Source organism: Mustela erminea, chromosome 7 (assembly GCF_009829155.1).
Source record: "Mustela erminea isolate mMusErm1 chromosome 7, mMusErm1.Pri, whole genome shotgun sequence".
NCBI lineage: Eukaryota > Metazoa > Chordata > Mammalia > Carnivora > Mustelidae > Mustela > Mustela erminea.
The window spans coordinates 82,414,041-82,441,749 of NC_045620.1; the positions used below are offsets into that span (position 1 = coordinate 82,414,041).

The 27,709-nt window shown below is 39.2% G+C and overlaps 1 protein-coding gene across 6 annotated transcripts in view; it reads right to left on the reverse strand.

The window, feature by feature from the left end:
• WDPCP (WD repeat containing planar cell polarity effector) overlaps positions 1-27,709 on the reverse strand; it is a 518,631-nt gene that overhangs the window by 169,508 nt on the left and 321,414 nt on the right. For all 6 annotated transcript variants that reach the window (XR_004287790.1, XM_032352246.1, XM_032352244.1 and 3 more), the window contains one exon: positions 14,697-14,799. Coding sequence is in view for 5 of the 6 variants with exons in the window: in XM_032352246.1 (XP_032208137.1) it covers positions 14,697-14,799 (103 nt within the window). In the remaining variant the exon portion in view is untranslated. The remainder of the gene's footprint in view (positions 1-14,696; positions 14,800-27,709) is intronic.

Sequence of the window (27,709 nt, forward strand, 5' to 3'; positions counted from 1 at the left end):
ATTAACAAGGAAATAAAGGCTTTATTTTTTTAAATAAAATATTTTATTTATTCATTTGACACAGAGAGAGATCACAAGTAGGCAGAGCGGCAGGCAGGGAGAGAAGGGAAAGCATCCTCTCCACTGAGCAGAGAGCCTGACATGAGGTTTGATCCCAGGACCCTGAGATCATGACCCAAGCTAAAGGCAGAGACTTAACCCACAGAGCCACCCAGACACCCAGATGGACATCACAGATATATTTAGAACATTCCACCCCAAAACAACAGAATACACATTCTTCTCTAGTGCACATGGAACATTCTCCAGAATAGATCACATCCTGGGTCACAAATAAGGTCTCAACCAGTACCACAAGATTGGGATCATTCCCTGCATATTTTCAGACCACAGTGCTCTGAAGCTAGAACTCAATCACAAGAGGAAAGTTGGAAAGAACTCAAATACATGGAGTCTAAAGAGCATCCTAATGAAGAATGAATGGGTCAACCAGGAAATTGAAGAATTGAAAAAATTGATGGGAACAAAGGATAATGAAAACACAATGGTTCAAAATCTGTGGGACACAGCAAAGGCAGTCCTGAGAGGAAAATATATAGTGATACAAACCTTTCTCAAGAGACAAGAAAGATCTCAAATACACAACCTAACCCTACACATAAAGGAGCTGGAGAAAGAACAACAAAGAAAGCCTAAACCCAACAGGAGAAGAGAAATAATAAAGATCAGAGCGGAAATCAATGAAATAGAAAGAAAGAAAGAAACACACACACAAAAACATCAGAACAAATCCACAAAACTAGGAGCTGGTTCTTTGAAAGAGTAAGGTTGATAAACCCCTGGCCAGACTTATCAAAAATGGAAAAAGAGATCACAACCAACACCAAAGAAATACAAACAATTATAAGAACATATTATGAGCAACTATATGCCAGCAAATTAGACAATCTGGAAGAAATGGATGCATTCCGAGAGACATATAAACTACCACAACTGAACCAGGAAGATATAGAGAACCTGAACAGACCCATAACCAGTAAGGAGATTGAAGCAGTCATCAAAAATCTCCCAATAAACAAGAGCCCAGGGCCAGACAGCTCCCCAGGGGAGTTCTGCCAAGCATTTAAAGAAAAATTAATACCTATTATCCTGAAAATGTTCCAAAAACTAGAAATGGAAGGAAAACTTCCAAACTCATTTTATGAGGCCAGCATTACCTTGATCCCAAAACCAGACAAGAATCCCATCAAAAAAGAGAATTACAGAACAATATCCTTGATGAACACAGATGCGAAAATTCTCACCAAAGTAGTAGCCAATAGGATCCAACAGCACATAAAAAGGATTATTCACCATAGCCAAGTGGGATTTATTCCAGGGCTGCAAGATTGGTTCGACATCCGCAAATCAGTGTGATACAATACGTTAATAAAAGAAAGAACAAAAACCACATGATATTCTCAATAGATGCTGAAAAAGCATTTGACAAAGTACAGCATCCTTTCTTGATCAAAACTATGCAGAGTGTAGGGATAGAGGGTACATACCTCAATATCATCAAAGCCATCTATGAAAAACCCATAGCAAATATCATTCTGAATGAGGAAAAACTGAGAGCTTTTCTGCAAAGGTCAGGAACACAGCAGGGATGTCCACTATCCCCACTGCTATTCAATGTAGTACTAGAAGTCCTAGCCTCAGCCTTCAGACAACAAAAAGAAATTAAGGGCATCTGAATCAGCAAAGAAGAAGTCAAGCTCCCAATCTTTGCAGATGACATGATACTTGATGTGGAAAGCCCAAAAGACTCCACTCCAAAACTGATAGTAAATCTACATAATTAATGCAATCCCTAGCAAAACGCCATCAAATTTTTCAAAGAAATGGAACAAATAATCCTAAAATTTATATGGAACCAGAAACAACCCTGAATAGCCAGTGGAATGTTGAAAAAGAAAACCTAATTTGGTGGCATCACAATTGCAGACTTCAGGCTCTATTACAAAGCTGTAATCATTAAGACAGTATGGTACTGGCATAAAAAAATACACATAGATCAATGGAACAGAAGAGAGAGCCCAGAAATGGACCCTCAACTCTATGGTCAACTAATTTTTGATGAAGCAGGAAAGAATGTCCAATGGAAAAAAGACAAGTCTCTTCAACAAATTTTGTTGGGAAAATTGGACAGCTACATGCAGAAGAATGAAACTGGACCATTTCCTTATACCACACACAAAAAGACTCAAAATGGCTGAAAGACATCAATGTGAGACAGGAATCCATCAAAATCCTTGAGAAGAACACCGTCACCGACCTCTTCACCTCAGCCACAGGAACTTCTTCCTAGAAACATCACCAAAGGCAAGAGAAGCAAGGGAAAAGATGAATTATTGGGACTTCATCAAGATTGAAAGCTTTTGCGCAGCAAAGGAAACAGTCAACAAAACCAAAAGACAACTGACAGAATGTGAGAAGATATTCACAAAGAACACATTACATAAAGGGCTAGTATCCGAAATCTATAAGGAACTTACTGAACTCAACACCTAAAGAACAAAGAATCCAATCAAGAAATGGGCAGAAGATATGAACAGATAGTTCTTCAAAGAAAACATCCAAATGGCCAACAGACACATGGAAAAGTTGCTCAACATCACTTGCCATCAGGGAAATACAAATCAAAATTGCAGTGAGATACTACTTCACACCAGTCAGAATGGTTAACATTAACCAGTCAAGAAATGACAGGTGTTGGCAAGGATGTGGAGAAAGGGGAAACCCTCCTACATTATTCGGATTGCAAGCTGGTGCAGCCACTCGAAAATAGCATGGAGGCTCCTGAAAAAGTTGAAAATAGAGATCCCTACAACCCAGCAATTGCAGTACTGGGTATTTACCCTAAAGATACAAATGTAGTGATCCGAAGGGGCACGTGCACTCAAATGTTTATAGCAGCAATGTCCACAATAGCCAAACTATGGAAAGAACCCAGATGTCCATCAACAGATGAATGGATAAAGAAGATGGGGTATATAAACAATGGCATACTATGCAGCCATCAAAAGAAACACGCCATTTGCAATGACGTGGATGGAACTAGAGGCTATCATGCTAACTGAAACAAGTCATTCAGAGAAAAAAATATCATATGATCTTTCTGATAGGAATTTGAGAGGCAGGGCGGGGTCATGGGGGCTAGGGAGGGAAAAAATGAAATGCGATGGGATTGGGAGGGAGACAAACCAGAAGAGAATCTTAATCTCACAAAACAAACTAAGGGTTGCTGGGAGGTGGGGGGGTTGGGATAGGGTGGCTGGGTTATGGACATTGGGGAGGATATGTGCTATCATAAGTGCTATGAAATCTGTAAGCCTGATAATTCACAGAACTGTACCCCTGGGGCAAATAGTACATTATATGTTAATAAAAAAAAATGGAAAGAGTACCTTCCAGAACAGATTTTTTTTCAAAGAAGACAGACAGATGGCCTGTAACAGGTACACGAAAGAGACCTAAACATTACTAACCAACAGGAATATGCAAATCAAAACCACAATGAGATAGCACTTTACACCTCTCAGAATGGCTCTAATCAAAATGCCAAATGTATGGTTGAGGAAGAGTAGATAAAGGAAACTTCATGCACTCTTGGTGGGATGGTAAGTTGGTAGAGCCACTGTAGAAAACCATATGGGTGCTTCTCAGAAAGTTAAAAATAAAAATACTGTATGGTCAGTAACTCTACTATTGGGTATTTAACTAATGAAAATGAAAACATTAACCTGAGAAGATACATATACCCCTGTGTATTGCAGCATTATTTATAATACCCAAATTTTGAAAACAAACCAGTGTCCATCTGCAGATGAATAGATAAATGTGTATATACACATACACATATACATACACACACTCAACCATAAAAAAGTAAGATCTTGCTATTTGAGACAGCATGGATGGACCTAGAGAATATGCTGAGTGAAATAAGTCAGACATAGATAAATACGTGGAATCTAAAAAACAAAAAGCAGAAACAGAACCATAATTACAGAGAAAAACTGAGGGTTGCCAGAGGGGTTGTGGGTGGGGGATGGGCAAATGAGTGAAGGGGGAGAGGATGATATAGGCTTCCAGTTACAGGGTGAATAAGTCATAGAATGAAAGGTATAGGGAGGGACGCCTGGGTGGCTCAGTTGGTTAAGCAGCTGCCTTCGGCTCAGGTCATGATCCCAGCGTCCTGGGATCGAGTCCCACATCGGGCTCCTTGCTCCGCAGGGAGCCTGCTTCTCCCTCTGACTCTGCCTTCCACTCTGTCTGCCTGTGCTCGCTCTCGCTCTCTCTCTCTCTGACAAATAAATAAATAAAATCTTTAAAAAAAAAAAAAGAAAGGTATAGGGAATCTAGTCAATGATATTGTTATAGTATTGTATGGTGATAGATGATAGTTATAGTTGTGTGTCAACTATACTTCAATTAAAAAAAAAAAAACTGAGATATTTGTGCAAGTACAAAGAGACCAATGAAGTAAAGAGCCTAGGAACACTCTCTCTATATATATACTATAACATTTACAAAATAGTACTGCCTTCCCCACCAGAATGGCTAAAATGCAAAAGAAAGACAATATTATACATCAGTGAGGATGGACCAAGATCTGCTGTTATGGACAACTGGTGAGAAGATAAACTATTACAGCTCATTAGGAAAACTGGATATAGCTACAGTAGAGGAGCACATTTTTCCATCATTAAGATGCATCTTTGGAATGTGGAGAAAGGGGAACCATCTTGTACTGGTGGGTTGATGGGAATGCAAACTGGTGTAGCCACTCTGGAAAACAGGATGGAGGTTCCTCAAAAAATTTTAAAATAGAAATACCCTATGACCCAGCAATCACACTATTAGATATTTATCCAAAGAATACAAAAATACTTCTTTGAAAGGATATGTGTACCCTAATGTTTATGGTGACATTATCAACAATAGCCTAATTATGGGAAGAGCCCAAATGTCTATCAACTGATGAATGGATAAAGAGGTGGTATATGGGAGGAGTCAAGATGGCGGAGAAGTAGCAGGCTGAGACTACTTCAGCTAGCAGGAGATCAGCTAGATAGTTTATCTAAAGATTGCAAACACCTACAAATCCATCGGCAGATCGAAGAGAAGAAGAACAGCAATTCTAAAAACAGAAAAACAACCACTTTCTGAAAGGTAGGACTGGCGGAGAAGTGAATCCAAAGCGACGGGAAGATAGACCCCCAGGGGGAGGGGCCGGCTCCGCTCCCGGCAAGCAGCGGAGCAACGGAGCACAAAATCAGGACTTTTAAAAGTCTGTTCCGCTGAGGGACATCGCTCCAGAGGCTAAACTGGGGTGAAGCCCACGCAGGGTCAGAGTGGCCTTAGGTTCTGCAGGGTCACAGAAGGATCGGGGTGTCTGAGTGTCGTAGAGCTTACAGGTATTAGAACGGGGAAGCCGGCTACAGAGACAGAGCTGACAGTAAGCTCACAGCTCAGGGTTACCTTGAACTGGTCGCAGGCTCCAGTGAGCTTGGAGCATGGCCGGAGGTCAGGCAGATGGGAGTTACTGGGCACTGTTCTCTGAGGGCGCACTGAGAAGTGGGGACCTGGGCTCTTGGTTCCTCCGGGCCGGAGACCAGGAGGCCGCCATTTGTATTTCCGTCCTCCAAAACTCTACAGAAAGCGCTCAGGGAACAAAAGCTCCTCAAGCAAACCTGAGCGGATTACTTAGCCCAGCCCCTGGTAAGGGCGGTACAATTCCGCCTGGGGCAAAGACACTTGAGAATCATTACAACAGGCCCCTCCCCCAGAAGATCAACAAGAAATCCAGCCAAGACCAAGTTCACCTACCAAGAAGAGCAGTTTCAATAACAAGGAGAGCAGCAGAATCCCAGAGGAAGAGAAAGCAAAGCACGGAACTCATGGCTTTCTCCCTATGATTCTTTAGTCTTGCAGTTAATTTAATTTTTTTTTCATTTTTTTTCTCTTCTTCTGCTGAAATTTTTTTAACTTTTACCCTTTTCTTTTTTAACTAGTTTATCTAATATATATATATATTTTCTTTTCTTATACTTTTCTTTATTCGTTTTCTTTTTTTAATTCTTTTCTTTCTTTCCTTTTTTTTTTTCTTCCTTCTTTCTTTCTTTCTGAACCTCTTTTTATCCCCTTTCTAACCCCTCACGATTTGGGAACTCTTCTGATTTGGTTAAAGCATATTTTCCTGGGATTGTTGCCACCCTTTTAGTATTTTATTTGCTTCTTCATATACTCTTATCTGGACAAAATGACAAGGCAGAAAAATTCACCACACACACACAAAAAAAAGAACAAGAGGCAGTACCGAAGGCTAGGGACCTAATCAATAAAGACATTGATAATATGTCAGATCTAGAGTTCAGAATGACAATTTGCAAGGTTCTAGCTGGGCTCGAAAAAGGCATGGAAGATATTAGAGAAACCCTCTCGGGAGATATAAAAGCCCTTTCTGGAGAAATAAAAGAACTAAAATCTAACTAAGTTGAAATAAAAAAAGCTATTAATGAGGTGCAATCAAAAATGGAGGCTCTCACTGCTAGGATAAATGAGGTAGAAGAAAGAATTAGCGATATAGAAGACCAAATGACAGAGAATAAAGAAGCTGAGCAAAAGAGGGACAAACAGCTACTGGACCATGAGGGGAGAATTCGAGAGATAAATGACACCATAAAACGAAACAACAATAGAATAATTGGGATTCCAGAAGAAGAAGAAAGAAATAGGGGAGTAGAAGGTATACTGGAGAGAATTATTGGGGAGAATTTCCCCAATATGGCAAAGGGAACAAGCATCAAAATTCAGGAGGTTCAGAGAACGCCCCTCAAAATCAATATGAAGAGGCCCACACCCCGTCACCTAATAGTAAAATTTACAAGTCTTAGTGACAAAGAGAAAATCCTGAAAGCAGCCCGGGAAAAGAAGTCTGTAACATACAATGGTAAAAATATTAGATTGGCAGCAGACTTATCCACAGAGACCTGGCAGGCCAGAAAGAGCTGGCATGATACATTCAGAGCACTAAACGAGAAAAACATGCAGCCAAGAATACTATATCCAGCTAGGCTATCATTGAAAATAGAAGGAGAGATTAAAAGCTTCCAGGACAAACAAAAACTGAAAGAATTTGCAAACACCAATCCAGCTCTACAGAAAATATTGAAAGAGGTCCTCTAAGCAAAGAGAGAGCCTATAAGTGGTAGATCAGAAAGGAACAGAGACAATATACTGTAATAGTCACCTTACAGGAAATACAATGGCACTAAATTCTTATCTCTCAATAGTTACCCTGAACGTTAATGGGCTAAATGCCCCAATCAAATGACACAGGGTATCAGAATGGATAAAAAAACAAAACCCATCTGTATGTTGCCTACAAGAAACTCATTTTAAGCCCGAAGACACCTCCAGATTTAAAGTCGGGGTGGAAAAGAAGTTACCATGCTAATGGACATCAGAAGAAATCAGGAGTGGCAATCCTTATATCAGATCAATTAGATTTTAAGACAAAGACTATAAGAGATGAGGAAGGACACTATATCATACTCAAAGGGTCTGTCCAACAAGAAGATCTAACAATTTTAAATGTCTATGCCTCCAACGTGGGAGCTGCGAACTATATAAACCAATGAATAACAACATCAAAGAAACATATCAACAATAATACAATAATAGTAGGGGACTTTAACACTCCCCTCACTGAAAGGGAGAGATCATCCAAGCAAAAGATCAACAAGGAAATAAAGGCCTTAAATGACACACTGGACCAGATGGACATCACAGATATATTCAGAACATTTCATCCCAAAGCAACAGAATACACATTTCTTCTCTAGTACACATGGAACATCCGCCATAATAGATCACATGCTTGGTCCTAAATCAGGACTCAACCGGTATCAAAAGATTAGGATCATTCCCTGCATATTTTCAGACCACAATGCTCTGAAGCTAGAACTCAACCACAAGAGGAAGTTTGGAAAGAACCCAAATACATGGAGACTAAACAGCATCCTTCTAAAGAATGAATGGGTCAACCAGGAAATTAAAGAAGAATTGAAAAAAATCATGGAAACAAATGATAATGAAAACACAATGGTTCAAAATCTGTGGGACACACCAAAGGTAGTCCTGAGAGGAAAATATATAGCGGTACAAGCCTTTCTCAAGAAACAAGAAAGGTCTCAGGTACACAACCTAACCTTACACCGAAATGAGCTGGAGAAATTACAAGAAAAAAACCCTAAACCCAGCAGGAGAAGAGAAATCATAAAGATCAGAGCAGAAATCAATGAAATAGAAACCAAAAAAACAACAGCACAAATCAACGAACCTAGGAGCTGGTTCTTTGAAAGAATTAATAAAATTCATAAACCCCTGGCCAGACTTATCAAAAAGAAAAGAGAAAGGACCCAAATAAATAAAATCATAAATGAAGAGGAGAGATCACAACTAACACCAAAGAAATACAAACAATTATCAGAACATACTATGAGCAGCTCTATGCCAACAAATTTGACAATCTGGAAGAAATGGATGCATTCCTAGAAACATATAAACTACCACAACTGAACAAGGAAGAAATAGAAAGCCTGAACAGACCCATAACCAGTAAGGAGATTGAAACAGTCATTAAAAATCTCCAAACAAACAAAAGCCCAGGGCCAGACAGCTTCCCGGGGGAATTCTACCAAACATTTAAAGAAGAACTAATTCCTATTCTCCTGACTGTTCCAAAAAAATAGAAATGGAAGGAAAACTTCCAAACTCATTTTATGAGGCCAGCATCACCTTGATCCCAAAACCAGACAAGGATCCCATCAAAAAAGAGAGCTATAGACCAATATCCTTGATGTACAGAGATGTGAAAATTCTCACCAAAATACTAGCCAATAGGATTCAACAGTACATTAAATGGATTATTCACTACGACCAAGTGGGATTTATTCCAGGGCTGCAAGGTTGGTTCAACATCCGCAAATCAGTCAATGTGATACAACACATCAATAAAAGAAAGAACAAGAACCATATGATACTCTCAATAGATGCTGAAAAAGCATTTGACAAAGTACAGCATCCCTTCCTGATCAAAACTCTTCAAAGTGTAGGGATAGAGGGCACATACCTCAATATTATCAAAGCCATTTATGAAAAACCCACTGCAAATATCATTCTCAATGGAGAAAAACTGAAAGCTTTTCCGCTAAGGTCAGGAACACGGCAGGGATGTCCTTTATCACCACTGCTCTTCAACATAGTACTAGAAGTCCTAGCCTCAGCAATAAGACAACAAAAGGAAATTAAAAGCATCCAAATTGGCAAAGAAGAAGTCAAACTATCACTCTTCGCAGATTATATGATACTGTATGTGGAAAACCCAAAAGACTCCACGCCAAAACTGCTAGAACTTGTACAGGAATTCAGTAAAGTGTCAGGATATAAAATCAAAGCAGAGAAATCAGATGCATTTCTCTACACCAACAACAAGATAGAAGAAGGAGAAATTAAGGAGTCAATCCCATTTACAATTGCACCCCAAAACATAAGATACTTAGGAATAAACCTAGCCAAAGAGGCAAAGAATCTATACTCAGAATACTATAAAGTACTCATGAAAGAAATTGAGGAAGACACAAAGAAATGGAAAAATGTTCCATGCTCCTGGATTGGAAGAATAAATATTGTGAAAATGTCTATGCTACCTAAAGCAATCTACACATTTAATGCAATTCCTATCAAAGTACCATCCATCTTTTTCAAAGAAATGGAACAAATAATCCTAAAATTTATATGGAACCAAAAAAGACCTCGAATAGCCAAAGGAATTTTGAAAAAGAAAGCCAACGTTGGTGGCATCACTATTCCGGACTTCAAGCTCTATTACAAAGCTGTCATCATCAAGACAGCATGGTACTGGCACAAAAACAGACACATAGATCAATGGAATAGAATAGAAAGCCCAGAAATAGACCTTCAACTCTATGGTCAACTAATCTTTGACAAATCAGGAAAGAATGTCCAATGGAAAAAAGACAGCCTCTTCAATAAATGGTGTTGGGAAAATTGGACAGCCACAGGCAGAAAAATCAAATTGGATTATTTCCTTACACCACACACAAAAATAGACTCAAAATGGATGAAGGACCTCAATGTGAGAAAGGAATCCATCAAAATCCTTGAGGAGAACACAGGCAGCAACCTCTTCGACCTCAGCCGCAGCAACATCTTCCTAGGAACATCACCAAAGGCAAGGGAAGCAAGGGCAAAAATGAACTATTGGGATTTTATTTCCTTTTGCACAGCAAAGGAAATAGTGAACAAAACCAAACGATAACTGACAGAATGGGAGAAGATATTTGCAAACGACATATCAGATAAAGGGCTAGTGTCCAAATATAAAGAACTTAGCAAACTCAACACCCAAAGAACAAAGAATCCAATCAACAAATGGGCAGATGACATGAACAGACATTTCTACAAAGAAGACATCCAGGTGGCCAACAGACACATGAAAAAGTGCTCCATATCACTGGGCTTCAGGGAAATACAAATAAAAACCACAATGAAAGATCACCTCACACCAGTCAGTATGGCTAAAATTAACAAGTCAGGAAATGACAGATGCTGGCAAGGATGCGGAGAAAGGGGAACCCTCCTACACTGTTGGTGGGAATGCAAGCTGGTGTAACCACTCTGGAAAACAGCATGGAGGTTCCTCAAAATGTTGAAAATAGAACTGCCCTATGACCCAGCAATTGCACTACTGGGTATTTACCCTAAAGATACAAACATAGTGATACGAAGGTGCACGTGCACCCTAATGTTTATAGCAGCAATGTCCACAACAGCCAAACTATGGAAAGAACCTAGATGTCCATCAACAGATGAATGGATCAAGAATATGTGGTATATATACACAATGGAATACTATGCAGCCATCAAAAGGAAAGAAATCTTGCCATTTGCAATGACGTGGATGTAACTAGAGTGTATCATGCTTAGCGAAATAAGTCAAGCAGAGAAAGACAACTATCATATGATCTCCCTGATATGAGGAAGTGGTGATGTAACATGGGGGCTTAAGGGGGTAGGAGAAGAATAAATGAAACAAGATGGGATTGGGAAGGAGACAAACCATAAGTGACTCTTAATCTCACAAAACAAACTGAGGGTTGCTGGGGGGAGGGGGTTGGGAGAAGGGGGGTGGGATTATGGACATTGGGGAGGGTATTTGCTTTGGTGAGTGCTGTGAAGTGTGTAAACCTGGTGATTCACAGACCTGTACCCCTGGGGATAAAAATATATTATATGTTTATAAAAAATAAAAAATTTATTGGGGCACCTGGGTGGCTCAGTGTGTTAAGCCGCTGCCTTCGGCTCGGGTCATGATCTCAGGGTCCTGGGATCGAGTCCCACATGGGGCTCTCTGCTCAGCAGGGAGCCTGCTTCCCTTCCTCTCTCTCTGCCTGCCTCTCCGTCTACTTGTGATTTCTCTCTGTCAAATAAATAAATAAAATCTTAAAAAAAATTTATTAAAAAAAAAGAGGTGGTATATGTATGTATATGTATGTATGTATGTGTGGGTGTAAATACACGCACACACAGACACACACACACACACACACACTGGAATATTATTCAGCCTTAAAAAAAACCGAAATCTAATATTACACCAGTGCATGTTAACTGGAATTTATTTATTTTTAAAGATTTTATTTATTTATTTGACAGAGAGAGAGCACCAGCAGGCAGAGAAGCAGGTAGAGGGAGAGAGAGAAGTAGGCTCCCTGATGAGTAAGGAGCCCGATGTGGGACTTGATCCCAAGACCCTGGGATCATGACCTGAGCTGAAGGCAGGTGCCTAACCGACTGAGCCACACAGTTGTCCCTGTTAACTGGAATTTAAATGAAGACTTAAAAAATAAGAATATATAAACTTGATTTAAAAAAATATATGCCTCTTTGGCATACTGATTATTCTAAGCTAGTATTTTCTCAAAAACTGTAGACACAGAATATCTCTGAAATCCTTGTTTCCCTTCCTTAAGAGACACTTCCAAGTATAGGGGAAATCTCTATTTCTAAGAGTATCTCCTTCAGTATCAGGAAGAAGGGAGTGGCTCTTAGATGCTTAGAAACTGCTATCAGTGGAGAAGGCATGAGCTTAAATATGCATGACAACTTTAGCCTTTTTTACTGTTTTTTTTTCCCCCTTCATGGTAACCTCCCATAACTGATCCTCTACCTATACCATCTTCTTTTGTCTTTAGATAGAGATGGTATTTAAGGTGATGGCTTCAGGTAGTTTGGTGAGATACTCAGTTTTTCTGGGTCTCTCCCATATATACAGAACGAATATATATTATTAAACCATGTTTCGTTTTCTATTAATTAGTCTTTTTTTCCCTTGGATTTTTTTTTAATTTAAATACAAGTAGCCAAGATACAGTACTTCATTAGTGTCTCTATTAATCATTCTTGTGTAAATTTGATTTTTAGTCCTGGTGGAAAAACCTTGAAGGATAGAGGAAAATTTTTTTTCTCTCCTACACTCCTAAAGCTAAATGTACAAATATATCCTGTGTCTCAGCAAATACCCTTTTAAGCATATACCCAGTAGATCTGTGTATACATCTGTTGAAAGACAAACACAAGTACATTCATAGCAACACTATTCACAATGAGCCCCAAACTTCAAAGAACTCAAATATCTGGCATAGAATGAATAAAATTGTATATATTCATCTGTTGGATTACTATTACATAGCAATAAAAAAGAATTAAAAACATACACAACAATATAAAAGAACTTCATAAAGTTGAGTGAAAGGAGTCCAAAATAAAAGAATAATATATATTTCACTTATTTAAAATTTGAAAGAAATGTAAAGCTAATCTATAGTGTTGTAAGTAAAGACAGTTGGGCTGGGATACAGTATCTTAAAGTGGATATGAGAGGCCATGCATGGTCCTGGTAATGTATGTTCCTTGCTCTGGATAATGGTTACAAGAATGTTTACTTTGTGAAAATCTGCTGAGTCAAGATTTTTCATTTGTATGCTTCTGTGTATGTATATTATACTATAATAAAAAGTTTAAATAAAAAACTTTCAAATTGTTCAGCCACCCAGGTGCCCTTGAAATACTTCAACTTGAATACTCTTGTTATTTTACACAATATATCTTCTTGCTTGCATCAAAGAACACTTTTGAAAGCCAAAAACTCAAATGCTTTCAGAAATGTTTGAGAGAACAGAGTTGAACTAAATTTGAAGGAACTTGCGAGAAAACTAGCTTTCCCCAGCATGATGTGGGCTATATGGAAGAACTAGACAGAAACTACCGTTAAGAAACTAGAGATTCTTTCCTAATTCCTTTTCTAATTTTGAATGGGAGTCTCCCCAGTTTTCTAGAATAAAAGTGGAGTATAACATCCATCTGAATGTTCACCTCTTGATAGTTACTGTTGTGACTGAATGGTATCTTTGTTAAGGGAAAGTAATCAAGGTCAAAGGGTAAGGCCTGAAAAAAAGGCTGAAAAGTGGGGAGGAATGGTTTCAATGAAGAAAGATATTTGTCAGAAATGAGGCAGGGCTCAAAAAGGCTCTTTGGCTAGGAACTATCAGCTGGGTATAGTAATCCAATCAAAGCATTCACAGGGCACAGAAAGTATACTGGTGAATAGTGGAGTTTCTTAATTTTTCTGAAATTGTGTGATAATTTCTTCACCTTCCTTTTCACCCTTAGTAACTTTAAATAGTTTTAAAATGCAAAACCTCCATTGTTAAAGAGAAGCGGACAACTGCTCCTTTTGGATGCCAACAGCATTGTAAAAACAAAGATGATCAATCAATAGAGAGGCTTTTTATAATAATTTGAGGCAAACTTACAAAGTGGAAATCTATTAAAACTTCATTTCTTAGGAGTTCCACAAAGAAGTGAATTAGATTACAATTCTGAGGGTCCTTTGCCTAATCTAGAAATAGTAAATACCAGGAAGAATAGGAATTGGAAAGTCCAGAGATCAGTAATTCCAGATTTAGTCACACTAGACAAGCTAAGTTTAGAAAAAGAAGCTCATGTTGCTATTGTAATAGTTTGTAAAACTTATCATTTTTATATATTGTAAAGTTTTGAGTGGACCTTTAGATTAAATTTAGGTTTCTGATTGGTCTTCTTTGGAAGACAACACTGTAAAATGACTAGTAGCTCCTAAAAGAAAACAAGTCACCCATCAAACCTAAAATTCCATGTTAAATACTTTGATATACAACAGAATTCTTTTGAGATATGACATGTCTATGTGTATAAATAACTATATAAATTCATGTGTCGGCTAACATTAATAACTGCACTTACGATAAATACTTCCCCAAAAGTCTTATGAAAACAGTGTCTTTTTGACTTTTTGCTAAATGGTGATTAATCAGTGATTATTAATTTTATATCAACACAGTTCCCACTTACATATCCATATTGTACTATTTACCCAGGCTTAATTCTTTTTTAAAAGTCACTTTCTTTACAAAGAAAGCAATGCAAATTAATCAACTATGCCTTACAAACATAAATATAAAATGACACTGAGTAAGTATTGATTGAAACAAAAAGCATTTTAAAAAACCAGCATTAATTCTTACCAACTCCAGAGGTTATTGATTCTGCATCAATGTCACTAGCTCTTTTTCTTGCCACTTCAGCTAGTGCCAATTCACCCTTATCTAGTGCAAAGTAATGGATATCCTTTGGAAATAAAGCAAAATAAAAGATTAATCCAAATGAATGTTGGTCAGGTTACAAAGAAGATTTTGAACAAAAGAGCTTACTGTTCCGATTACAAAACAGACATGGCTGATGAATAATTTTTTGTGTTTTAATTCTCTCAGTTTTCTTTGCTAATATAAGCAAATTTTCTTAAATTGTAGATTATAACTATACCTAATAACATTACTTAAGTAAGTTATTTTAATTCTTCAGGGAAAAAGACAAGTTTTTAAACCAAAGGTTTGACATACTCAGTTTTGTTAGGAAATGAAAACATTTATTGCTATGTTCTTTGGTGAGATTTTAATGTCCAAGATGACTTCTTCAAAATTAAATTATATATCATATTATGATAAGCATTTTGCAAGAAATACAACTATACAAATTTGTCTCTGATACTTATGTATCTGGCACATGCTATTTTGTTAACATGATTCATATTACTAATCTTGAACTCTTACAGTCAACAAATAATCAGCGCCTACTAAGTGTTAGGCATTGTTCTGGGATATAGGGGTCAATTATAGTTCCATGTCTCAGGAAGCTGTCAGTCCAGTGGGGAGACAGACCATTGTGAACAACAGTTAATTACATCATGTGTGATAGGTTTTATAACAGATATTTGCACAGATATTTGCTCTGGAGCTAAAGAGAAGGAACTGGTCCTTGATCTGAGTCTTGAAGGACAAATAAGAGGAAAAATAGAGAAAAAGAGACAGAATTAGTATATGGTGCATATATGTACAGAAGATTAAAAAAACAGTTCTGCTAGGCAATGGTATATCTTTGAATATGGAAGGAGTCTTGGACTGGATGTGTGGGAGAAAGCAGCGTAAAATAATACTAAAGTACGTATAGCCACTAAAAACTATTTTGAACTATTTTTGGTGTGCAAAAGATTGTGGGAATACTAGTGCGATAAAAATGGAAAAAGGGGCACCTAGGTGGCTCAGTCAGTTAAGTGTCTGACTCTTGATTTCAACTGAGGTCATGATCTCAGTGTTGTGAGATCGAGCCCCACATTGGGCTCTCTGCTCATTAGAGAGTCTGCTTAAGGTCTCTCTTTCCTTCTCCCGCTCTCTCTAGAATAAATAAATAAATCTCTAAAAAAATGGAGAAAGAATACAAACAACCAGTTTACAATGAAGAAATAAAAATGGCCTATACTCAAGAGAGATATTTCACTTTATTAATATTCAAATAAATGCAATTGGGAAAGTGTGATTTCAAATTGTTTAAATTTTTAAAAGTTCAGAATGTTCACTGGTTGCAGAGACTTCAGGGAAGATGGCAGAATAGGAGGATCATAAGCTCACCTCATCCTGTGAATACAACTAGGTAACACCCCCATCAATGTAAGTAACCCAGGAAATGATCCAAAGACTGGCAGACCAGACTCTCTACAGGTAAATGCAGAGAAGTCACAATAAAGAGGGCAGGAAAGGTGGAGATGCTGTCAGGAACCGAATGGACCCACAGGACTGTCCCCAGGAAGGAGGGACAATGCAGATGTGGAGAGGAGAGAGAAACAGACCCTAACATCAGACACAAGAACAAGAGAGAATCACAGTGAGAGCTAAATGAAATGGAGATAAGTAATATACTTGATAGAGAATTTAAAGTAATGGTCATAAAGATACACTCACTAGACTTCAATAGACTGAGAAAAATAGAACTCAATGATACCTTCAAAAAAGAGAGGAAACAAAAAAAAACCAATGAGAGATGAAGAATTCAATAACTGAAATAAAAAAATACACTAGATGCAGACTAGTGGAAGTGTAAGAACAGATCAGGAACCTGCGGGAGAGAGTAATTGAAAGCAATCAAGCTGACTGGAGAGAGAGGGGAAAAACTAATGAAAAATGAAAATAGAAAAATGGAAGTCAACAACCTCAGCAAACATAACAACATTTACATTATAGGAATCCCAGAGGAGAAGAGAGAGAAAGGGGATTGAAAATTTATTTGAAGAAATAATAGCTGGACACTCCCCAAATCTGAGGAAGGAAACAGAAATCTAGATTCAGGAGGCACAGAGATTTCCCCCAAAACAACCCAAAGGGTCCACATCAAGACACATAGTAATTGTAATGGCAAAAATAAAATAAAATAAAATAAAGAAAGAATTTTAAAAGCAGCAAGAGAAAGCAGTTACATACAGGGGAAATCATATAAGACTATCAGTGATTCTTCAGCAGGAACTTGTAGGTTAGAAGGGAGTGGCATGATATATTTAAAGTGCTGAACAAAAAAATCCTGCAGCCAAGAATACTCTATCCAGCATAGCAATCACTCATAACAGAAGTAGAAACAGAATTTCCAACAAAAATTAAAGGAATTCATCATCCTAAACCAGCCCTATAAGAAATGTTAAAGGGGACTCTGAGTAGAAAGGAAAAACCATAAGCAAGAGAAAGAAAAGTAGATAGCAACAAGGCATTAAAATTTAAAAATCTATAAAAATCAATCAAGGGCCTCAGAATAAAAGGATGTAAAGTAGGGCACCATATACATAAAATAGGGATGGAAAAAGAGTAAAAATGTAGTCCTTTTAAAATGGGTTCAAACTTAAGCAACCATCAACTAAACACAGATATACAAAAGATGTTAAATATAAACATAATGGTAACCACAAATCAAAAACTAGCAATAAGATATGTGGAAAATAAAGGCAAAGGAATCCAAGTATATAGCTAAGAAAGCAAGCAAACCATGAGAGAAAAGAGCAAGAGAACAAAGGAACAGAGAAGAACTACAAAAATAGCCATAAAACAAGTAATAAAATGACAAAAAGTATCAATAATTACTTTAAATGTAAATGGACAAAATGCTCCAATCAAAAGACAGGGTGATGGAAGGGATAAAGAAGGGACTCATTTCAGATCAGAGACACATGCAGATTGAAATTGCAGGGATGGAAAAGCACTTACCATGCAAATGGATGTGAAAAGAAAGCCAAGGTAGCAATACTTATGCTGGAAAAAAAATCGGCTTTTTTTAAAATAAAGATTTTATTTATTTATTCAACAGAGAACACAAGAAGGTAGAGAGGCAGGCAGAGAGAGAGAGGGAAGCAGGCTCCCTGCTGAGCAGACAGCCCAATGCGGGGCTCAATCCCAGGACCCTGGGATCATGACCTGAGCCTAAGGCAGAGGCTTAACCCACTGAGCCACCCAGGCGCCCCCAAAATGGGCCTTAAATCAATGGCTGTAATAAAGGAAAAGGGACACTGTATAATCATAAAGGGAATAATCCAAAAAGAAGGTATAATTATTGTAAATATTTACACACCCACCACGGCAGCACCTAAATACATAAAGCAGCTAATAAACATAAAGGAAATAATTGATAGTGATACAACTTTAACATCCCATTTACATCAGTGCATAGATCATCCACAAAGAAAGTCAACAAGGAAACAGTGGTTTATAATGACACACTGGACCAGATGGATCTAACCAATGGATCTGGACCAGATCTATTCAGAACATTCATTCTTAAAATAGTAGAATACACTTGTTTCAAGTGCACACAGATTACTGTCCAGAACAGATCACAAGGTTAGGCCACAACAATTTCAACAAATTCAAAAAGATTGAACACATATTATGCATTTTTTTCCGATCACAATGTTATGAAACTAGAAATCAGACACAAGGAAAAAAACTTATCAAGAACACAAATACACGGAGATTAAATATCAAAGGGGATATAAAAAATTACATGGAGACAAATGAAAAAGAAAATAAAATTCCAAAACCTCTGAGATGAAGCAAAAGCTCTTCTAAGAGGGAAGTTTATAGCAATACAGGTCTAACTCAAGAAGCAAGAAAAATCTCAAATAAACAACCTAAACTTATACTTAATGGAGCTAGGAAAAGAAGAAACAAAGCCCCAAACAGCAAAAGGAAATAATATAGATTAGAGTGGAAATAAATAAAACAGAAACTAAAAAAACAGGTTAACAGGTCAATGAAACCAGGAGCTAGTTCTTTGAAAAGAACAACAAAATTGATAAGCTTTTACCCAGACTCAGAAAAGAGAGAGCTCAAATAAACAAAATCATAAGTAAAAGAGGAGATAATAACAACCAACACCAAAGAATAGAATTATAAGAAAACATGATGAAAACTTTTATGCCAACAAATTGGACAATATAGAAGAAATGTATAAGTTCTTAGAAACATATAATCTTCCCAGGGTCATGCAGGAACAAACAGAAAATTTGAGTCAACCAATCACCAGCAATGAAAATAGAATCTATAATCAAACAACTCCCAAAAGGGGCACCTAGGTGGCTCAGTGGGTTAAGCCTCTGCCTTTGGCTTGGGTCATGATCCCAGGGTCCTGGGATTGAGCCCCACATCAGGCTCTCTGTTCAGCAGGGAGCTTGCTTCCTTCTCTTTCTCTGCCTGCCTCTCTGCTTACTTATGATCTCTCTCTTTCTCAAATAAATAAATAAAAATCTTTAAAATAAAAACAAACAAACAAACAAACAAAAACTCCCTTGAAACAAAAGTCCAGGACCAGACAGCCTCACAGGTAAATTCTACCAAATATTTGAAGAAGAATTAATACATATTCTCTCAAACTATTCCAAAAACAGAAGACTAAGGAAAGCTTCCAGATTCACTTATGAGGGGCCCCTGGGTGTCTCAGTCATTAAGTGTCTATCTCCCTTCAGCTCAGGTCATTATCCTAGGGTACCGGGATCGAGCCCCACAGCAGGCTCCCTGCTTGGTGGGAAGCTTGTTTCTCCCTCTCCCACTCCTCCTGCTTGTGTTCCCTCTCTTGCTGTGTCTCCGTCAAATAAATAAACAAATAATTTAAAATAAAAATTTCACTTATGAGATTGCTATTACCCTGATAGTAAGGCCAGATAAAGACACTACAAGAAAAGAAAATCACAGGCCAGTATCTCTGGTGAACAGAGATGTAAAAATACTCAACAAAATATCACCAAAACAATCCGACATACATTAAAAAATCGTTCACCTCGATCAAGTGGAATTTACTCTTGGGTTTCAAGGGTGGTTCAATATTTGCATATCAATCAACATGATACATCACATTAAGAGAAAAGATAAAAATCATATGATTAGGACAGCTGGGTGGCTCAGTCCGTTGAGCATCTGCCTTTGGCTCAGGTCATGATCCCAGCGTCCTGGGTTCGAGGCCCATGTCGGGCCCCTTGCTCAGCAGGGAGCCTGCTTCTCCCTCTGCCTCCTCTGCCTGACACGTCTCCTGTTTGTGCTCTCTTCCTGACAAATAAATATAATCTTTAAAAAAAAAAAAAAGATCAATAGATGCAGAAAAAGGGTCTGACAAAGTATAACATCCATTCATGATAAAAAACTCTCAGCAAAGTAAGTTTAGGGGAACACACTGCAACATAACAAAGGCCATATATTAAAAAAACCCCACAGCTAACATCATATTCACTGGTGAAATTGTAAAGGCTTTTCTCCTAAGATCAGGATATCCATTGTCACCACTTTTATTCAACACAGTACTGGAAGCACGAGCCACAGCAGTCAGACAAGGAAAAGGAATAAAAGGCATCCAAATTGGAAGAAGTAAAACCCGGACTATTTGCAGATGACATGATATTATATAGAGAAAACCCTAAGGACTCTATGAAAAAAAGCTACTAGGAATGGTAAATGAATTCAGTGAAGTCACAGGATATAAAATCAATATACAGAAATCTGATGCTTTTCTATACACTAAAACATAGTGTCAGAAGGAGAAATTAAGAAAAATATTCCATTTACAACTGCAGTAAGAACAACAAAATACCTAGGAATAAATTTAACCAAGGAGGTAATACCCTTAGTATAAAACATGGATAAAAGAAACTGAAGATGACACAAACAAATAGAAAGATATTTTATGCTCATGGAGGAAAAGAATCAATATTGTTAAAATGTCCATACTACCCAAATCAATGTACAGATTTATTGCAATCCTTTTTAAAATACCAACAGCATCTTTCACAGAGCTAGAACAAATAATCCTAAAATCAGTATGGAACCATAAGAAACACCCTGAATAGCCAACGCAATCTTGAAAAGAAGAACAAAGCTGGAGGTATCACAATCCCAGATTTTAACAAAGCTGGAATCAAAAAAGTATGGTACTGGCACAAAAACAGATACATAGATCCATGGAGTAGAATAAAGCGCCCAGAAATAAACCCATGTTTATTGGTGTTCTTGGTTAATTAATCTCCAACAAAGGAGGCAAGAATATGCCTTTGGAAAAAAACAGTTTCTTCAACAAACGGTTTTGGGAAAACTGGACAGCAACCTGTAACAGAACAAAACTGGACCACCTTCTTACACCAGACATAATCATAAACTCAAAATCTATTGGAGAAATGAATGCGAGACCAGAAACCATAAAAATCCTAGAAGAGAGCCCAGGCAGTACTTTCTTTGACAGTCATAGCAACATTTTTCTAGGTATATCTTCTGAGGCCAGGAAAACAAAAGCAAAAATAAACCATTGGGACTACATGAAAATGAAAACTTCTACACAGCAAAGGAAACAATCAACAAAACTAAAAGACAACCTACTGAATGGGAGAAGATATTTGCAAATCACATATCTGATAAAAGATTAGTATCCAAAATACGTAAGGACCTTATACAACTCAACACCAAAACCCACAAAAAAATTGATTTAAAATGGGGAAGAAGAAATGAACATGGATTTCTCCAAAGAAGACATATAGCTGGCCAACCACACACATGAAAAGATGCTCAACACCATTGATCATCAGAGAAATGCAAATCGAACCGCAATCTCACATCTGACAGAATGTCTAAAATCAACAACACAAGAAACAACATGTGTTGGCGAGGATGTGGAGAAAAAGGAATCCTATTGCACTACTGGAGGGAACACAGACTAGTTCAGCCACTGTGGAAAACAGTATGGAGGTTCCTCAAAAATAAAAAATGGAACTACCCTACAATCCAGCAGTCCCACTATTTACCCAAAGAATGCAAAAAACACAAACTCAAAGGTTTTACATGCACCTTATGTTTACTGCAGCATTATTTACAATAGCTAAGATACAGAAAGAGCCTAAGTATCCATTGATTGATGAATGGATATAGAAGATGTGGTACATACACACAAGAGAATATTATTCAGTCATTAAAAAAATAATGAAATCTTGGGGAGCCTGGGTGGCTCAGTTGGTTAAGCATCTTCCTTAGGCTCAGGTCATGATCTTGGCTCAAGTCACGATCCCCTTTGGTTCAGGTCATGAGTCCTGCATTGGGCTTCCTGCTCAGTGGAAGTCTGCTTCTCCCTTTCCCTATGCTTCTCCCCCCAGCCCCCAACCCCGCTCAAGCTCTCTGTCTCACTCGCTCTCTGGTAAATAAAACCTTTAATAAAAAAAAAATGAAATCTTGCCATTTACAATGACATGGATAGAGCTATAGAGTATAATGGTAAGTGAAATAAATCAGAGAAAGATAAACATCTTATGATATCATTCATATGTGGAATTTAAGAAACAAAACAAAAATGAGCAAAGAAAAAAGATAAAAAACAAGAAACACTCTTAAATATAGAACACAAATTGATGGTTACTAGAGTGGAGGCGTATGGTGGGGATGGGTGAAATAGGTGAAGGGGATTAAGAGTACGCTTGTCAGAAAGGAAACAGTCAACAAAACAAAGAGGCAACCCACGGAATGGGAGAAGATATTTGCAAATGACAGTACAGACAAAAGGTTGATATCCAGGATCTATAATGAACTCCTCAAACTCAACACACACAAAACAGGCAATCATATCAAAAAATGGGCAGAAGATATGAACAGACACTTCTCCAATGAAGACATAAAAATGGCTATTAGACACATGAAAAAATGTTCATCATCACTAGCCATCAGGGAGATTCAAATTAAAACCACATTGAGATATCACCTTACACCAGTTAAAATGGCCAAAATGAGCAAGACAGGAAACAACATGTTTTGGAGGGGATGGGGAGAAAGGGGAACCCTCTTACACTGTTGGTGGGAATGCAAGTTGGTGCAGCCACTTTGGAGAACAGTGTGGAGATTCCTCAAGAAATTAAAAATAGAACTTCCCTATGACCCTGCCATTGCACTACTGGGTATTTACACCAAAGATACAGATGTCGTGAAAAGAAGGGCCATCTGTACCCCAATGTTTATAGCAGCAATGGTCACGGTCACCAAACTATGGAAAGAACCAAGATGCCCTTCAACAGATGAATGGATAAGGAAAATGTGGTCCATATACACTATGGAGTATTATGCCTCCATCAGAAAGGATGAATACCCAACTTTTGTAGCAACATGGACGGCACTTGAAGAGATTATGCTGAGTGAAATAAGTCAAGCAGAGAGAGTCAATTATCATATGGTTTCACTTATTTGTGGAGCATAACAAATAGCATGGGGGACATGGGGAGTTAGAGAGGAGAAGGGAGTTGGGGGAAATTGGAAGGGGAGGTGAATCATGAGAGACTATGGACTCTGAAAAACAATCTGAGGGGTTTGAAGTGGCAGGGGGGTGGTAGGTTGGGGTACCAGGTGGTGGGTATTATAGAGGGCACGGATGGTGTGGTGAAAAAATAATGAATACTGTTATGCGGAAAATAAATAAATTTAATAAAAAAAAAAAGAGTACGCTTGTCATGATGTGCACCTGTAATGAACAGAATTGCTGAATCACTATATGGTGTACCTGAAACTAAAATATCACTGTTTGTTAACTATACTGGAATTAACATAAATTATGAAAAGGAATATTTACTGGTTACAGTTTTGGAGAATCAGACATTTAGATTTACTGGGAATATAAGACTTTATAGAGCAGGGGTCCATAAACTATGGCCTACGGGCCAATTATAGACTGCCTTTTGTATAGTTCTCAAGTTAAAAATGGTGTTTACATTTTTAAATGGCTGGAAGAATTGAGCTCACCACTCTTATTTAATTCTAAATGGCTATAGACTTAAAAATATTTCAACCTAAAACTGCAAGGCAAAATAGTATTTACACATGAAACTTAATAGTATGATAAAGTAATTTCAGTGATAGCTGCCATTTTTTTGACTGGCAAGTAATGTCAGGCTGTGTTATACATTTCCTGAATTGTGAAGAAATAAAAGGAGATCTCTATTCTATACAAATTCCTGCAGCAATATATTTTCTGATTTTGGTCCACAGTAGTGTTTTTCAACCTTGATGTAAGTGCAACAGAAATTTCCATATTCCAAAGTCCATTTATGCATCTGAGGAATTTAATTGGAAGTGATTAATTTGTAATAAAATAACATGCTAAATGGCATTAGGTCTTTTAGTTAATAGAATCATAAAAATTCTATTCATCTATTCATTTAATAGGTGAATATAGTCAATTAAAACCATATGCCCATGAATTGATATTAATATGTGGCAGTATCTATCTATGAAGAAAGAAATTTGCAAAAGTGAAATACATAAAATCTTATCACAGATCAGTATTAATAGATGAACAGTTTGCAATAGATTTTTTTAAATAAGGGTGTTGGGCCCCAAGAGGCTAAGATGGCGCCGGGTGGCCTTCTCTTCCGGATCGGGAACCCACATGGCCGACCACAAAGGCGCCAAAGTGGCGGTTTCGGTTTCCCATCAGTTTCGTTTCCCGCAAGTCTCCACCCCCTGCAGGGCGTGTCTCTCCCAACTCCCGCCGACAGGGCACATCCCCATTGGCCCCCACTTTGCTGACCTCACTTCCCTTCCCTCACCCCATATAAGCCGCTGCCCTGCTCAATAAAGCGAGATCCTGCTTCGACAGACCTCCCGAGCCCGGTGTCTTCTGTGGGTGCATTCCGGGTTCGCGACACTCGCCATCCCGCTCAGCCCCAAGGAGAGGCCTCCGGCTGGCCCGGGCGCCTCCTCCCCTCGGCGGGGAGCCCAACAACTGGTGCCCCGTGTGAGGAACCTCGCTCTTCTCGCTGACGGGCCAATCGGTCTATGGGTGAGTGTACCCCCATAAGCTATGGGGCAGTCCTTTTCTAAAAATGACCCTTCCTTAGAATCCCTACGCTTCCTTCTGAAGAGCCGCGGTCTTTCCCTCACCGACTCCCAGGCTCTCAAAACATGGGAAACCCTTATTAAACCGCCCCTTGGCTGCCTGAAAGTAATCTCTTTGACTGGGACACCTGGGACCGTATCGAACAATTAGTTTGCAAAGCCCATGTCAACCCTCCCGAAGCAGCTGCCCCAAATGAATCCCACCAGCCCTCAAAGGAGCCCGCCTCCACCGTCTCAAACACCACTGGAGACCCCCCTGTTAAACCAAAGAGGCTCTATCCCTCGCTAGATCCCTTTGATGCAGCTCCTTGGCCCCCGGATCTCCAACCCAAATCTCGGGCTGAAGGCCCTCCTACGCGCCCCCCTTCTACTAACCCCTTCCTCCAACCATCAGCGCCCACTCCTCCGCCTCCTTATTGCTCCCCCACTCCAGAGCATAGGACAATGTTTTATCCTTATCGCACACGAGGACGCCTCTTCACTGTCAGCGCTGGATTCAGCTGCCTCCACCTTTCGTAACTCCCTTATACGTCCCTACCCTGACCAATATTGACCGGAGCAGGTAGGGACAGCTCTACGCCCCTATTCAGCATGAAGAAGTTACAGAAGATGAGACCTTCCACCTTCAACCACCTTAGAGATTTAAGGGTCAAAATTGTTCAGGGGGGAATGATGAGGGAGCAGGAGGCTGGCTGAGGACAAAGCAAAAGCTGGCGCCTTGTACCCCCCCTTCACCCGCTCCCCTCCATATGTGTAGCATTCCTCAGGCACCCCTGACTGCCATAAAACGATAAATAGCTAACTTGCAGAAATCACAGTCCTGCAGGGTAGGAGTCTCCCTTGGTTTGCAAATGTCCTTGAGATTTACAACAAAGAAGTTACCTTATCAATAGCCCTAATGTCACCCTACCCTCCATGAAAAACTGAAGGAGGCGGAGGTAGAAGGAAAGGTAAATAAAGTTAAATTTCTTCTAAACCTAAATCTCATTAACAAGGATGTTTGATAGCAGAAATGTAACATTCCACCAGGAGACTCCCAATTGTAACCAGGCCTTCAATATCACTGCCTTAGAAAAATCCCTAACCTCCCTCTCCGAGGTGGTCCTACAAAACAGGAGAGGGTTGGACCTATTGTTCTTGAGAGAGGGGGGATTATGCGTAGCCCTCAAGGAAGAATGTTGTTTTTATGCGGACCATACAGGGGTTGTTAGGGAAACCATGGATAAACTCAGAGAAAGACTAGCCCAAAGAAAAAAGGATTTTGAATCCCACCAGGGCTGGTTTGAAAATTGGTTTAATCGATCTCCTTGGCTCACCACCTTACTATCCACCATCTTAGGGCCCCTTATTATACTTCTACTAAACCTCTCCATCGGCCCTTGTATCTTAAATAAACTCGTACAGTTTATAAAAGACCGCTTGTCAGTAATCCAGACCATGGTACTGACGCAGCAATATCAACTCCTTAAACAAACTGAGCCCCAGACTGAACAGGACAAATGGATATAAGATTCTATCCATGATAAAGAAAAAGGGGGGGAATGAAAGACCCTTCCCCCAGTTGTTAACTAATTAACTGCTCTTTTGCCTTCTTGTAACCGCTTGTGCAAGAATACCCCTCCTCCCCTTGCAATGAAAGACCCTTCCCCCAGTTGTTGACCAATTTAACCGCTCTTTTGCCTTTCTGTAACCGCTTGGCTTTTAGGGTGTGACATTTGTCTCCTGTTTGAACAAGATACCTTCTGCTAATAGCTGAGGCATAGTCACGTAGGCAGGGGTCCGCATAGTCACGTAGGCAGGATGCTTCTCTGCTGAGTAATAAGGTCCAACTCCCCCTCCTCACTCCCCCTTCCCGCCTTTTTCTTCGCGCACGCGGGTCCTCCAAAGCCAACAATAAAGATCATCGGACTCCTGCCCAAGGACCCAACCGACTCCCACCGGGAGGTAAGCTGGCCAGCACTTGTGTTTCCATATCGATGTTCCTGTTCCCCTGTTCGTCTGTCTCGTCTGTCAGTTATCGGTGCTCTGTTTTCTGTTTCGTACAACAACGTTGTTGCTTCGTATTTTGGGCAGCTTGAGAAGGAGTTGACGAACTCGGACTTCTCCCCTGCCACCCTGGGGGACGCCCCAGGGATTAGAGGGGCCCGCTTTTTCGGGGCCCCATTCGTTTGTGGGCCACAGGGGAAACTCGCGGTTCCCCTTGGCCGTTTGAATTTGTACTTTCGGTTCTGTACCGAAATCGCGCAGCGTCTTTCTTTGCCGGCTCGTTAATTGTTTTGTGTGTCTTTCTCATTGCCCTTTGTGTTTCCCTTGATTAAGGTTACATTCTGTTTAAGGGGAGGATGTCTGTCCCGTTTGAATCTGAGGACATCGTACATGTCGGGAGGGAATATAAGAGATAGGTATTAAGAGCTAAAACCAGATTCGGTGAGTCAACTAGTAAATTTCCTCCTGACATATTGGATAATAATTATGCAAATAAGCCTTCTTCTAGTGCTTTCTTCTAGTAAACCCAGGTTGCTGGGCCATCCCTAACAAAGGGGACTCTTGCTGTATTTCTCTCTGTTTCTCCTAATAGATGTGGGGGCTTCTCCCTCACTCACTTCCCGTGTTAATGGCTATAACTGGAGCCAACTGGGGTTGGTCTAACTCAAGACAGAGACTATAGGGAATATTCCCAAGCAGCTGCTGAAACTCTCTTTGTTTCGGGGAAGTTTCCCTGTGTTCTCTGGCCTGACTTGGACTGCCTAACCCCTCCCCCCTGGCTGATGGGAAAGCATGGTGTCTGCTCCTCTGTTGGGCCTTATGAGCTCTAAAAC